This window comes from Typopeltis vanoorti, chromosome 7, assembly GCF_054136105.1.
Source record: "Typopeltis vanoorti isolate ZY-2024b chromosome 7, IOZ_Tvanoo_1.0, whole genome shotgun sequence".
Lineage (NCBI taxonomy): Eukaryota > Metazoa > Arthropoda > Arachnida > Uropygi > Thelyphonidae > Typopeltis > Typopeltis vanoorti.
Window position 1 is genome coordinate 44,558,636 of NC_143555.1, and position 15,756 is coordinate 44,574,391.

Consider the following 15,756-nt stretch of genomic DNA (forward strand, 5'->3'; position numbering starts at 1 on the left):
CACCAATGCAGTAAACTGCCTCCCATCTTTTCACCCCAAAATGCATAACCTTACATTTTGCCACATTAAATTGACATCCATTCTCCCTAGCCCAGACCTCCAATCTATCCAAATCATCCTGCAAAATTTTGACGTCATCTGCATTCACTATTGCCCTACGCAACTTCGCATCATCCGCAAACAAATGAACTGTTCCTCTCAGATCCTTTCCTATATCATTTATGAACAAATTAAACAGCAGTGGTCCAAGAACAGATCCTTGTGGTACACCACTAGTCACAGGCCGTCTAGTGGACTCTACTCCTGAGTAAACCACTCTCTGATATCTCTCCGTCAACCACCCTCCTATCCATCTCACCAACCCTATGTCCATTCCCATATGCTGCAATTTACTGATTAGAATTCCATGTGGTATCCTGTCAAAGGCCTTAGCAAGGTCCAGCAGAATCACTGTAAACCCATTACCCTTATCCAGTTCAGCCGTCACTGTGTTATAATACGTGAGCAAGTTACTGAGGCATGACCTACCCTTCACAAAACCATGCTGTCCCCGATACAGTATCCCATTTTCTTCTATCCAATCTTGTATTTTCCTCTTGACTATTTTCTCTAAGACCTTGATAATGATTCCTGTTATGCTGATTGGCCGGTAATTTTCAACAGCAGCCTTGGAACCACCTTTGTGCAGTGGAACTATTTTCCCCTCTTTCCACCCCCTTGGGACTGACCCAGTCCTGAGGCTCAAATTAAACATAATGGTCAAGGGCACTGACAATTCTTTGGCCGCTTCACGTACGACACGAGCTGGTATACCATCCAATCCCACAGATGTATTGACATTGAGGTTCTGTAATAGACTAGTTACCTCTACCTCATTCATCACAATTCCAGTATAAGCTGTTGGTTCCTCCATTTCCGCAAAGCCACCACCTGGATGATATACTCTTGCAAAGTGCTCGCTCAGTAATTCCACAACATCGACTGATTCAGTTACCTCCCTACCCTCAGCATTTTTAAGATCATTCTACCATGAGCATTTTTCCTTTTACTTGCAACATATTGAAAAAACTGTTTGGGATTCTCTTTAGTCTGCATGGCCAATTTCCTTTCGTAATCTGCTTTTGCTTTTCTTACCACCCTTGTTACCATCCTGGCCTGAGCTTTATACTGTTCATGCACCTGATGGTCACCCTTCTCCTTAAATTCCCTCCACAATTGTTTCTTTTTTTGCAGCTCAAGCTTAATAGTGTTATTCATCCATTTAACCCCTACCTGATTTATTATTCGGACTCTTGGTATACAGTCAACCATTGCCTCCTGCAAACAGTTCTTAACCACCTCCCATGCACCATCAACATCCAGCCCTTGCAGTTTTACATGCCATGGCATTGAGCCAAGCACACACCTAAGCTTGTCATACTTACCAGCCCGGTAATTCCACATATACCCTGTCTTAATTGTAAATTCGACTCCTTTAGCCACCTCCCAAGTCATGACCTTATGGTCACTCTCACCAATTGGTGGCAACATGGTCATGTTCGTTACAGCTACATTCTCAGTTGCAATTACTAGGTCCAGCACTCTCTGCCCCCTGGTATTTTCCAATACATGTTGCCGTAGATAGTTGTCCCTTAATAACTGCATAAAATCCAATTCCTTCCTCCCATGTGCCCTCTCCTCTTTCCAGTCAATGTTACCATAATTGAAATCACCCATAATAATTACCCTCCTTCCATTCATTTCTTCTATTTGCTTATGCATACTATTCCCACCATCCACTCCATCACCCGGTCTATAGCAGCACCCAATTGTATATTTTGTTCTGCTAGATTGTATCTCACACCAAACAGCCTCAAATGTGCTTTTTTCCCCATCCTGCAGTTCAACTTCTATACTCCTTGGCTGAAGCTCATCAGCTATCATCAATAACACTCCTCCCCCCTTTTTATTCACCCTGTCACTCCTGAACACGCTATACCCATCGCATTCAATCCCACTAGCTTTATCATCTTCTGTCAGCCATGTTTCACTAATACCGACAACCTGTGGCCTGGAAGTGCCAACCATGGCCAAAAACTCTTCCTTCTTGTTCCTAATACTCCTGGCATTAGTGTACATGAATTGCAGAAGCCCATTTGTCCCATCCCTACTTTGATTCCTTATACTAATTATCCCATTCTGATTTGTTGTCCGTCGTACTCGCCCGGGCGTAATATACTCATTCATACACTTAACTGCCCCCCCTAAAGTCTGCATATCTACTCCCCCCCCTCTTAATAAATCTAGTTTCCCTGAGTCTGTACATCCACTTCCACATCATTCATCAACACTCTTTCAAGTCTCCGTACACCAACTCCATTCAAATGTAACCCATCCATCTTATATAAGTCCTTTCGCCCATCGAACTCATTCCACACATCCACAAATTCCACACCACTCTCCATGCATAACCCACGCATAAAGTCATTGGCAATTATGGCCCTCCTTCTAAACACTTCGCTGTCATACCGCGGTAAGATACTCACCATCCTAACTCTCTCACTCTTCTCTTTTGCTACCTCAAACAACTCCCTCACATCCTCTATCATTTCCATTTTGTCCTCTTTCAAATCATTCGTTCCTGCCACTATTATCATCTCTTTCACCCTCTGTTTTTGCAGTCGAATAGATTCGCTGACGTCCTTTATGTTCGCACCCGGCTGGTATGACTTCGTTAAACTCTCAATTATTACGCCTCTTAATAGCGAATCCCCATACAGCACTCGCTCCTTCATTTTATTGACGTTTACGTACATTCTATTTTTTGCCGTCACAGACTTCCGCCGGTTATTTGTCGGTACGTTCAACACACATTTTTGCATACGCTCCAGTTGTCGTTTGGCTCTGTGTATCGCGCCATGTAAACGGGCAATTTCGCTACTCGCATTTATCTCACCATTTTCATTATCGATCAAATCATCCATTCCTTCGGTGTTTCTACCTTCATTTACACTTTCAGCGACGCTCTCACACATATCTGGCACTACCACGCAATTCTCTAGTACACCGCCATTTTCTACATTCTGACTACCATTAACGATATCAGTCTCGATACACGAAACACGCTTGAAGTCCTCATTCTCTTTACACTTTCTACACATATTAACTCCACTATCACTTTCTAACCAGACTCCTACCGCTCTTCGCAAGGCATACATCTCACAGACAGCACATTGCATAAATTCTTTTACATCAAAACTCTTAAGCAAGCATGGCGACCTGGTCGCCATTTTTTTCTTTATCGGTGCCATGTGTACGCTATCTTTTCTTAAAAATAATAATTAAAATAACAGAAAACACGCAAAAATTGCACAGACACACCAAGAATCAAAAAGCAAACAATACTACTTAAAATTCTGGTAAAATATCTAATGTTAACACAAAATAATACTGATCTTTCCAGGAGCTCTCGACAAGCCGATGATCTAATCCATGCGACACCAAGCGACCTCCAATTATAGAGGTGAGAGGGATTTTTTCCATCCCAAAACTCTGATTTTTTATCCTGAAAGTTAAATACAGCAGCAGCAGAATGCTCGTTTTTAGAATCTCTACTAAAGTAACTAAGGATATGAGTCAAGTGTGTCTTGTCTGGTTTGCTGGTTGAAAACCCCAAGTTTCCATGAGGAAAAGCCCTGCATTTCCACATGAAACCAGTGAACTCACCTTGAACAAAATACTAAAGCAGCTATATTCAAGACAGTGTTTAAACCAATTTTAACTTACTGATACAAGAGTTCTGAAAAAAATTAGAACAATGAATAGATGGCCTCAATGGCAGAACCATATTAAAAATGAGGCTATTAGGAAGGAGCTTAACACTGTTAGTATTCAGGTGAAACTAATTTCAGGATGGAATGGTCACTTATACAGAATGAGAGAGGTAAGGTAAGCAAAATTTAAACAAAGCATTTCTTACCATGATGGCAAATAAGATCTAGAAAAAAGATCACGCAATATGTAGACTGATACAGTAAGAAATATCTTAGAAGATTGAAATAGTGAAATATAAGATCTTATGGAAATTGTCAATAGAAAGTTGGCAATGATATACACTTTTCATGTAATGCTATCATAATATGCTGTATTCCCCCCCCCAACACACACCATGGGTGCATATCAGAAATCTGATGTTATGATGATTCAATAACATGATACAAATACTTCGAAAACTGAGTATTGTAGTCTAGGCATCCATGCTCTTTTCATTTATACTCTTTTATATTTCCTGAAATTAGGCAATAACTTTGCAGAGATAATTTTTCATTGATTGCATGAGGAATCAAACAATGTAATGTATATCATGGATTTATTGAACACTTTCAGATGTTAGATTTTTAAATTATGATAAATTGAGTAATGTACTAAAAGGTTAACTGATGCACAGATGAAAAAAGTAGTAGTTTTACATTGGTAAATTAGTTTTATCTAATAATAATTGTACTTTAGAACAGTTAATAATTATTTTAGATGTTTTTTTTTAGAATGCATAAGCTAGTTTTGTCTCTTTATGTGAAAGTTATTCTAGACTCTGGCCAGAAGTATGTATTTGAAATCCTTATTTAATTTTTTAAAGAAAGTTTCGTCACTCAATTTTCATTTCATTCAGGACTTGTCTGCAGAGTTGTAAAGGGCAAAATATGTTGAAAGTATATATTTCAATATTTCCACATTGACAGGAAGAAATTTAATAAAATTTGTGAACCGGATGTATAGTAACATATGTCCATGCACTTCTGGTTTGGTTTCTGATAATATTTATGGAAAATTTAGGCAAGATGATGAACATTTTTAATTTTTTTATTAGTATGAAATTAAAGTAATAATGCCACAGAGATGGATGAAATTGGATAAAAAAATTGGTATTTAATATTTCTTAAAAGTTATGGAGTCATTTCAGTTTCAGTCATTACATTTTAATAAACTAAAGTTTATTAAAAATGTAACAGCTCATATTTCCTTAGAGCAACACTAGCACCCTAAGAGCAAAAGTGATTACAAGATATACACTTCATGTACAAAATCAAATCACTTAAATAACTGTTTGCACATGAACTATTTTCACGACTAGGGCAACTCATATAAAGAAGCTAATGACTTCACATCACTTGCCTTGGTATCCCATAATGCAAAGTACATCTCCTTATGGACATGTATAATGCTATGCATTATAGAAAGGGTTACTACCCAGACCAGTTTCGACCTTTATTGAGGTCTCATCTGTGGGAGCCATTTATAATATAACCAAGTGGAAAAACTTTCAACAGCTTTCTCTAATCCAGAGTATTTTAATAATAAGGTATGTGTAAAATCTCGTATAGAAAAAAAAAATGGAAATTTTTTTGTATGTCAATTTTACATGAGCAATTAAATTACATATTATACTTGTAAGTAAAAGAATTATATAACTCATTGTACTGAGATAAATGTTAAAACATTTGAATAAGAACCACTAAATTTGTAACTAAAATTAAGTTCAAACAGGATTAGGCTAGGAGACCTAAGGCTAGCAACAGTCGCGAAGGTCACTGGATTATGAGTTTTCCCGCCAAAACCCAGCGATAGAGTGGGTAACGGAGAAAACCCTCCAGTAAATCCGGGGGACTTTAGAAAAGAAGGGTAAAGGTCAGGAGAATGATATAAAAGACAGAGATTAAATGGCTAGGGAGTCTTTCATTTCGAAGTTTTCCTGTGCCAAGCTTTTCTGAGGGGGGGGGGGGGCTCCAGTTCCGATGGAGATGGGAAGTTCACTAGTAGCAGAGATGGCCTTTTCAAGATATCCCACCATGAGATTCCCTGATGATCTACTTGTGTGCTGAATTATTGCAGCCGTGTCTAGTGCCCGATTGAAAGTTAGCTGGGAAGAAGTGGAACGTGCCCGTAAGCTTTTAGGATGTAGGACTGTGTAATGAACTAGAAAGACTATAAGTAGAATGTTTCATGTAATATCCTAAATTGTGAAGCTCAAATGACAAATGTTGGTTCTGCTATCTAGTGGCATAGGTGTTAGAAAGAATTGGAAAGTCGTTTTTTAGTTTGAGTGTGAATAGTAGAATAGAGATCTATAGATTTGCTTATGTTATGTAATGCTAAGAGTGAATATGGTTTGAGTTTTGCCTATTATTGTTTCAAACGTGAGAGAAAGTTAAGTGTGTTAAGTATCATCCAAGTGTCTGAAAAGTTAAATTATGATTTCTTTGTCTTAAAGCTTATGGAAAATGCTTAATTGATTTGTGGAGAATTAGACATGTGACAAGCACTGTCTCCAGCGTACTCTTGTTGTCTTAGTTAGAACCAGACACGTGACTGTGTGTTGTTTGAATGTTGTACATAATTTGTCTTAGTAAGAATAAACATGTTGTTTTTGTTAATAGCTTGCATGATCTTGTTTAGCCAATGCACTTCTCACAAAAATACTAAGCCTGTGTGACCTAAGAATAGTAATAGCCACGACTGACTGACTGATTAATAGGAGTTGCTTGAGATAGAGTTAAATTAAGAGTTATTATGTCTGGCTGAAAAATTCTCTTGTATGTAAGGAAAGGAACAAAAAATTCTTTTAGGCAATCCTTAATGGCACAGTCGAAAAAAAAAATTTTTTTAGGGATCAATACAAGTGAAATATGGCAAAGTAGATTAAGGACTTGGCTCCTACCAGAGATTTTTCCTAAGTCTACAATTCAAGCACATGCAAGAGCATATTTGCGGCCTTGAGAGAGGGGGTAAAACTAAGTTAAGGACTAAAGGATTAAGAATAATTGTGAGTTTTATGCGTGAATTAGAAACTGAAATAGGTCTATAGACAGTTTGAACTAGCTCAAGCAACTATGATATAAAATAAATAAGAAAAATATTACAATGGTGCAGTAGACATCCATTCGTTACATCCCTTAAATAAATTAATAATAAAAAAGTAAATATAAAAAACTTTACATGTAACACCTTTTGGCTACTCATATATGAAAATATGACTTCTACATTACTTCAACCTTAGTATCACCTGGAGGTCTAGCTCCCATAATGCATAGCATTATACATGTCCATAAGGAGATGTGTTTTGCATTATGGGATACTAAGGCAAGTGATGTGAAGTCATTAGAGATGAACTTTATATGAGTTGCCCCAGTCCTGAAAATGGTTCAGGCATAAACTTGTTTGCTTACACTTGGATAAAGGATTAAACCAAGTATATAATTTCTTGGTATCTTTAATGTATACTTAAATAACTGCTTTAAAATTAAAGCAGTTTAGATCCAACTGCATATGTTTATCTCCATCTTGAGAAGCAGAAATAATTAATATTGCTTGAGTATGTTTTTTTTATTGCAAATTTTTTTAAGTAAATTAAATGAGAATCCCAAATACAAAAATTTATTCGAAATATAGTATATTAATAATATGGACATACAGAAATACTGAAAAGGTAGAATAGAAACTTATTAATGTTGGGTTAGAACCCTGTCGATTGTACTTTTTAGGCAACGCATAAGAGGGAATGGAATGATAAAAAGGGAAAAGGTTCTGTGAGTAGGGGTTTAACTGTGAAGGAGTGTTGAAAAGCTGCTGCACCTGTTTTAACAGACTAAGAGGAGAGTGGAGGAATTAGTGATGCAAATTCTGATCAGCAATCATGGAAATATTTGTAGAAAATCCAAGCCGCAAAAATTGAACATCTCTGTAAAAAGAGAGCAAGATGAATTAATAAGTGTGGGATCATTATTCAATCTAACAGCTCCCCTCTGTATGAATCAAGTACGGTTAACTCTTTAGGAGTTTTACCCCAAATACGAGAACAGAAGACTTCAACTGTTGAATCAATGTGTGATTTGTATAGAAGAGTTACTGAGTGTTCAGATGCAAGTCTCATGCACACACAGCAGAAGAGAAAACCAAAATTTCTTGGATGATAAGCAGACAATATTTATACAGTTGGCTTTCATTATATAAAACATGTAAGGACAACAGCAATGATTTGTTACAGTTAGAACCGTTATTAGGATTTTTCAGTAGTTTGTTACAGTGAACAATTTGCTATAGTGGCATTTACTGTAGTGAGAGCAGACTGCAATACGTTTATGCCAAGAGAGATAGTGGATGGTTAATCCCAAAAAGATTAACCATCCACTGGTCAATCTTTTTGTTTAGAAATTTGGGTGTTATCAAATGTAAGAATGAAAGAAAACAGTTCATTATTGCAAGATACAGGAAATTATGTCTAAAATGTTTTAAAAATTAGAATTTAAAGTTGTAGAAGTTATTATGGACATTTTGATTCATGTAGTGAAAGTCTTGTAAAATAAAAAAAAGAAGAGTGGAGTACACGATTATCAGTAAAACTGTGGATTAGATTTGTGGTCACTTGGAAAAGGATTGTTGATAAAAAAAAATATAAAAAAAATAAATAAAAAGCAGTTGAAAGAACAGTTTGTGGAATGGCAGCAAATTTAAGGATAAAGATCTATCACACCAAATGAGTAGCAAGAGGAAAAGATGGCAACCCAGTTCCAGTCAAAAGACAAATCACATGATGGTAGCTTACTTAAGCTACCATCATGTGACCCACCCTTTCTATGAGTTGCCTAGCTTGCACTACCTTCAAGGGTCAGTTGCTGCTCTATCCAGGTATTTGCTTACGCTTTAAATCGCCAAACTTTATATAGTTTCTATATTCAGCATGAAACTCTTTGAGTTTCCTATTCAGCTAAGAAACAATATGGAATATAATATCCCTTAACTTAAATAATTATAATGAAGCCCTTGGCTCTTCATTATAATTAGCTTACTTAAGCTTTTGTGTCATACACAACTGTCTTGAAAACAGCAATCACTTGAGATTTTCCATGGGTGACAAAGAATATCCCCTGCTGATCAATTGCAAATGAAATCTACACTGGCATTAGGATTGGATTTCAAGGTAGAACAGAAATTGAGTATTAATGGGTTTCACCATTAATTCAAAAAGTGAGTGAAATAGAACAGTAAGTAGATGGCCCTTCTTAAGAATTGGTTGAACATAAATTAATTTCCAAGTTGCAGAACAGATACCAGTGGAATAAGAGAATAAAAAATACAATGCGAAAAAGGAGTCAATTCCAGAATTAAAAAACTTTTAGAACAATTAAGGAAATGCCATCAGAACAAGAAGACTGGTTTGGCATTCTGTTTAGACAAGATTCTTTTGATAACTGTCTAGCAAAAATCAAAATATGCATTGAATGCTTCTATCTGCAATGGAAGCAGGACAATCACCAAGGTCATCCATGCAAAAATAGTAGACAGAGAGAGAGAGATAAATAAAGAAGCAAAAGCAGGGTTAGACAGGTTATATCCAGTAATTTTGACAACAGACAGCATAAAATATTGCTTGGACAGTATGTTTGGACAAAGATTTCCTACTTTCAATCCTTTCAACATCAGTTTTGATGCATCAATAATTTATCTGCAATTATTTGAAGCTGTGTAAACAAAAGGAAGATGGAAATTTTTATGAAAGCCAATTGCAATATGTGTGACTATTCTCTTGGAAAGCCTGTGTACATTTTATGGAGAATGAAGGTTAGATAAGAAATATAAGTGGAACAAATACACACTGAAAGACTTAGATGTTGTTGACTATTCATAATAGTGCTTCACGACATAAACAACACCAAGAGATGAAAAAATAAATTTATTTATTGAACTTACTAATGCTATCAAGTTCATTTGCTTGGTGTTGTTTATACTGTTAAGCACTATTATGAATGTTATAAAATGAATGGTCTCGAATGTTTTAATGTGGTGTGGTGCCTGTGTACTTTTAACAGTTATAATTTGTGCTCTGAATGCTGGATAGCAAACCAGAAAAATATTAGAAAGTGCAATAATTTTTTTTTGTTCATCTCTAGGTGTTGTTTATACCACTAAGCACTCTTATGCTATGGTGGAATGGGGGAAAAGCACTTCAATGCTACTTTCATATATAAACTGCTTTACTTGGCAAAACTATATTTCTATCTTTCAGTCATATCTAGCAAGAGTTGCACCCAGACCATTGTAGTTGTAAATATATTCTAACTTCAGATTAAAGTAATTGTTAATGACTCATTTTGAAGAATATTCCCCTCCACTCTTCATTTTTTAAAGCAACTTTTAAACAAATATGCAAATATTTTGCAAAGAAAAGTTCAATTCTAGTAACTGATCTGTGGAACTTTTTTCCTAGGCTTTTTCACTCAATTTGTGTGTCCATCTTGGCACAAGAATATGAATAATCATAATATCGATAATTAAAATTAAGTTTCATATTATCTACCAGATGATTAGGGAGATACATAGAAATTTCAAACAAATTTAAGAGGGGGGAAAATATAAATGCTAATAAAAATGATTAATAATAAATATTTACTTTCTTAACTGTTCCTTTTTTTCTTCTTCTGTTAATGGCTTAATTTCTTCTGTAGATTCAGAGAAATCTGAATGCCCTGATTTCACAGCATGAAATTCCATTTCAGCTTCTGATTTGAATTTTTTATTACATCTAATAAACAGAAAACAATGAAAACATGCTAATAGATGATTCCTATTATGATACATAAACACACATGCATGCATACAGGAACACAATGTTGGACTGAGATGGAATTAGAGTATAGACAATTTAGGGCAAGATGACAGCATGTCGGTTAACTGTGTGAGCTCCCCCCCCTCTCTCTCTCTAGAGAGCAAGTGAGGAAAAAACTACCTAATCCATATCAGACTGGCTAAATATCTGGCACAAAGTTCCAGAGAACTACCTGACATTTTAACTATGATAATCTTCCTCATTCTCACTGACAAAACAAATATACTTGCAGTTAAAAGTGTTAATAAGAACAGATTACATCAAGCTTTGATTCTCTCTCTCTCTCTCAAACACACAATCAAAAAAACTGGCAAGGTTCTATTATTGTATACTGTCCAGTACATATATATTGTCATGACATTCCAAGTACATACATAGTTATATATATGTACTGGAAGGTCAACTCAATTAAAAACAACATAATTAGTATGAAAATTTTAACAATAATCAGCATGTTATAATTTCTTTATGTTGACCTCGTGGGCAAGTGATTAAGGAAAAAATGTAGTCTGTTGATATGTTTCTTGAAGAGTGGGAAAAACAGTATGGGAGAGATTGTTCCAAAGAGCAGAGGTGAATGGAATGAAGGAAGCTGATGAGAAATTAGTTGGCGTGTTCAAAGCTGGACAGTGTATGAGTGTTCATCAGTGGCTGCTCTAGTTCTTCTATGATTAGAAGTAGTAGAGGAATGGTAGCAGCCAATTCAGAGGAGCAATGCCCATGAAATCACCTACCGAACAGGCACATAACTGAAACAGAGCACTGATGATAAAGTAAATGATGAAGTGAATAAAGTGAAGTGATAAAGATTGGAAAAAAAAAAAAAAAAAAAATCATTATCTCACATCTCAACTCGGAATAAATTTATTGTTTTATGATAACAAAATCTTCATGCTAACAGAAATATAAAGAAACATACATAAGTTGACAATTCCATAGTAAAAGAAAGCAGCATTATTCAAATACATGAAAGGGGTGGTGTATTTGATTCAAAGATAGAAAAACAAAATAAGAACACTATACATGTATATACGTATAAAATTATATCAGTAGCTATTGGCTAGTTTAGAAATTAGCTAATAAAATCCTATTATCAGCAGTTTCTATTTTGAACAGCACCAGTTAACTATTGACTGTATTTGTGAGTAATGATGAATCTAGTCATATTCATGCTTGGTATCCATACTTATTACATATGTAGATTATTCTTTTTTGGGTGCCCATAGTCCTGGAGCAGGAGACTGCTCATGATCTAAAGTCCTCATTTATTTTCTATGTGAAGTTGCTGACCTAGAGCCCTAACACTTAAATTAAAACTGTTGTTTGGTTTTCAATCGTCTACTGAATCTAAATTCTTTCCCTGAGATATATTAAGATGAGATCTGTGGATTAAAAATCTCACAGGTTTGAATCTTGGAATTTGTATTCATGCAAGTTCTGGTATGATAAAACCTCATTACCAGTTTTTCTCTCTCCAATAAGTACTTTATTTTTATATTAAAGTTATTATTCTGACATTGTAGTAAGCTCTTTAATGGATATAAAGGGATTTATGTGTGGGCAATTCATGTTCAGATTATTTATCATCATGAAATTCCAAATATATGCACTCACAGGGGTTATACAGGATATTATGATAGTGCTACATGAAAAAATTACATCATTACCAACCTCAGATCGACAATTTTTCTCCAAATTAATATGTTATCTACCATGACCAGCATTATCATATCTTATATTTCTGTCTTCCAAGGCACTTTTTTCTGTATTCATCCACCTAATATTGGTCTTACTGTGGGTCATCATTACCTGCAAACCTAGCAAAGAATACATGTTTTACTAATCTTTTCTCTTCTGTTTAAGTAGCCATACCACTTAAGATTAGCTCTGCCAACAAATCCTTTCCTAATATCCTCATTTTTAATGTGATACTGCCACTGATGCCATCTGTTCATGACCCTAATCTTTCTCAGAACTCTCATATCTGCGGTCACCAGTCTTTGATCAAGCGTTTTTATTTGAAACCCAGATCTCAGATCCATAATGTAAGTTGGTGTGAACACTCTCTTGGAGACAGCTGATTTGGTGTTTTGACTAATTTCTGTCTTATTCATATAAATTTATTCAGCTGACTTCCTACCATACCATCTTCACTAATTCTGTTGTGGATTTCCATATTTATTATGCCATCTTCACTAAAAATTATGCCTAAAACAGCTGAAATGTTTTACATGCTCTATAGGTTCACCATTCAGGATACAGTTGATGCTTTCAATGTTTCTGCCTATTTTCATTGTCTTTGTCTTTTTATTGCTGATTTTCATACTAAATTTATTACAACAGTTATTCAAGACTTGTGCTGGATTTATTTATAACATCATTTGTATAAAGTAAAGAGCTAAGATTAACATAAACTTTGATATCAGGTTTAATATCACTTTCCTTAAGAATGTGATACACATAGATAAAATAACAGCAGAGATAACATACACGCTTGTCTCACACCTGATTTAACATCAAACCATTTGCCTCCGATTCTAACTGCTTTACTTTTAGTTAAAATAGAGACTATTCAGTACTTGATATAATGTACCATTTACACCATATAACTAACATTTTGAAGAACTTTCCTCTTGACACCTTGTTGTATGCCTTTTCTAGATCTATGAAACTTAAATACAGATTGTTGTTGTTATATTCCCAAGATTCCGCCAGTATTTGTCTTAAAGTGAAAATCTGATCCTGATGACCTCTATTTGGCCTCACTGAGCTTCCCTTTTTCCACAATTTTTTTTAGTTGCTTCTCAAGTATACTTGCATAAATCTTACCTGCAAAGGAATATCCATACACTCAGTATGGATATTCCTCTATCATTCTCATATTGTTTTATTACCCTGTTAACAGATACCTGCTATGAGAGTTCTATTCTAATTATCCAGAATTTGACTCTCTGACTAAGCTTTCTGAATTATGCAGTGCAGCCATGGTAAAACTTTTATATCTGATTTATTTGCCAGGAACTCTCGATATACTTTCTTCTTTTCTTTTATGCCTCTTTAACTTCTCGAATCCACCATGGAATTCTGAATTTTCTATCCTTGTGAGAGAGAGTCTCACCACGTCTTGCCTCTTGCACTGAATCAATCAATGTTTTCTTCATTGTTTGCCAATTAATCTTCAAAGTTTGGATTCTGTTTTCAGACTCTCATTTTTTGTTCTCATGAATAATGAAATTCACATCTGAAAGCCTGTTCAACTTTGATTCATTTTAAAACTTTTTTACACACTCTTATTTTCAATATGAAATTCATATTGAAAATATATGAACAATTAATTAATGGTGAAAATAGTTTAAGACTGCAACCGACAACACAATAAACTGAAATCTTAATTGCCACCATCTATTGTTGGATTAAGAGAAAGTTAACAAGTATTTATTTACTGAAATAAAGAGCCATTAGGCTTCATTTCGGCAATGTAAAATTATTTAAATTAAGGGGATGTTAAATCCCACATTATTTCAAAGCAGAATAAGATACTTGCATAAATCTTACCTGCAAAGGAATATCCATACACTCAGTATGGATATTCCTCTATCATTCTCATATTGTTTTATTACCCTGTTAACAGATACCTGCTATGAGAGTTCCAAGAGTTTCATGCCGAATAGAGCAAACTATAAAAGTTCTTGTGGATTGCAGCGTAAGCTGAAACACATAGTTGAATACCAGGGCAACTCGTAGCAAAGGTGGGTAAAGTTCTGATCACTTTTCTTAGTTTTTCCCATAATGTAAAACATCTCGAGATGTATGATGTTATACATTATGGCGGAAGGTCACTACCCAGACCGGGTTCGACCTTTATTGAGGTCTCATCAGTGAGTAGGTAGACCAGATAATACTGAGATTATAGCAAAGCGAACTTATATACTTTACTATATGAGTTGTCAAAAAGGTGCACCAATAAATTACTGAAATAAAGAGCCATTAGGCTTCACTTCGGTGATGTAAAATTATTTAAATTAAAGGGATATTAAATCCCACATTATTTCAAAGCCGAATAAGAAACTCAAAGATAGAAATCCAAGCGTTTCATGCTGAATATAGCAAACTATAAAAGTTTTGGCAGATTGCAGAGTAAGCTGAAACGCATAGTTCAAGGTCACTACCCAAACCAGTGGTCTAGGTAGTGACCTTCCACGATAATGTATAACATCATACATCTCCTAGGAGATGTATGATGTTATACATTATGGGAAATATTAAGAATAGTGATCAGAACTTTATCCACCTTTGCTGCGAGTTGCCCTGGTATTGAACTATGTGTTTCAGCTTACGCTGCAATCTGCCGAAACTTTTATAGTTTGTTATATTCGGCATGAAACTCTTGGATTTCTATCTTTGAGTTTCTTATTTGGCTTTGAAATAATGTGGGATTTGATATCTCCTTAATTTAAATAAGTATTTATTTGATTTTAAAATGACTGCCTCCAAGATTTTTGATAAACTGATAGATCCATTCTTGTTTATAGTACACGCTGGTTATTTTACATAGAGAGAGAATATACAAACAAGTAGATAGGATGGGCACAGGCTCCCCTTTAACCCTCTTTGGCTAACTTCAACATAGAATACTTACAGAATCAAGCACTCAACATAGCTCCTCTCAGGCCAGGTGGAAAAGCACCAGTTACCTGTTCAATGGTAAAAGCATTACCATGGTAATGCTTTTACTATTGAACTCACCTATGCCACACCTTTTTTTTTTTTTTAAGCAAATGGTTATAATTCTCCTCCCCAAAAAAATACTAATGCCCCCATCAAATTCCTTCCCTCACTTAATATACTTGACCACAGCAAAACTGTTACTATCCCATATATTCAGATCACATCTGCAAAGATATCCAGAGTGATTACTAAATATCAGCTCCTCACCATGCTTAGCCACATATCAAACCATTACAGAGAAGTATAATGATGTTTATTTTTTTATTATTTTTTATCTCTAAAGATTTTTGTTTTACACTGAGTGTTAAGTAATTACACAAGAGTTCATTCTGATTGGTGCACTGGCTTAACTCTATTTCAACAAAATGTTCACCAGAATCAGTTTTCTT

The 15,756-nt window shown here is 35.2% G+C and overlaps 1 protein-coding gene across 2 annotated transcripts in view; it reads right to left on the bottom strand.

Annotated features, from left to right (window-relative positions):
• Positions 1-15,756, bottom strand: part of LOC150104640 (UBX domain-containing protein 1) — a 201,498-nt gene that overhangs the window by 95,129 nt on the left and 90,613 nt on the right. For both annotated transcript variants that reach the window (XM_090395236.1, XM_090395237.1), the window contains one exon: positions 10,424-10,555. In XM_090395236.1, coding sequence (XP_090251362.1) covers positions 10,424-10,555 — 132 coding nt within the window. The remainder of the gene's footprint in view (positions 1-10,423; positions 10,556-15,756) is intronic.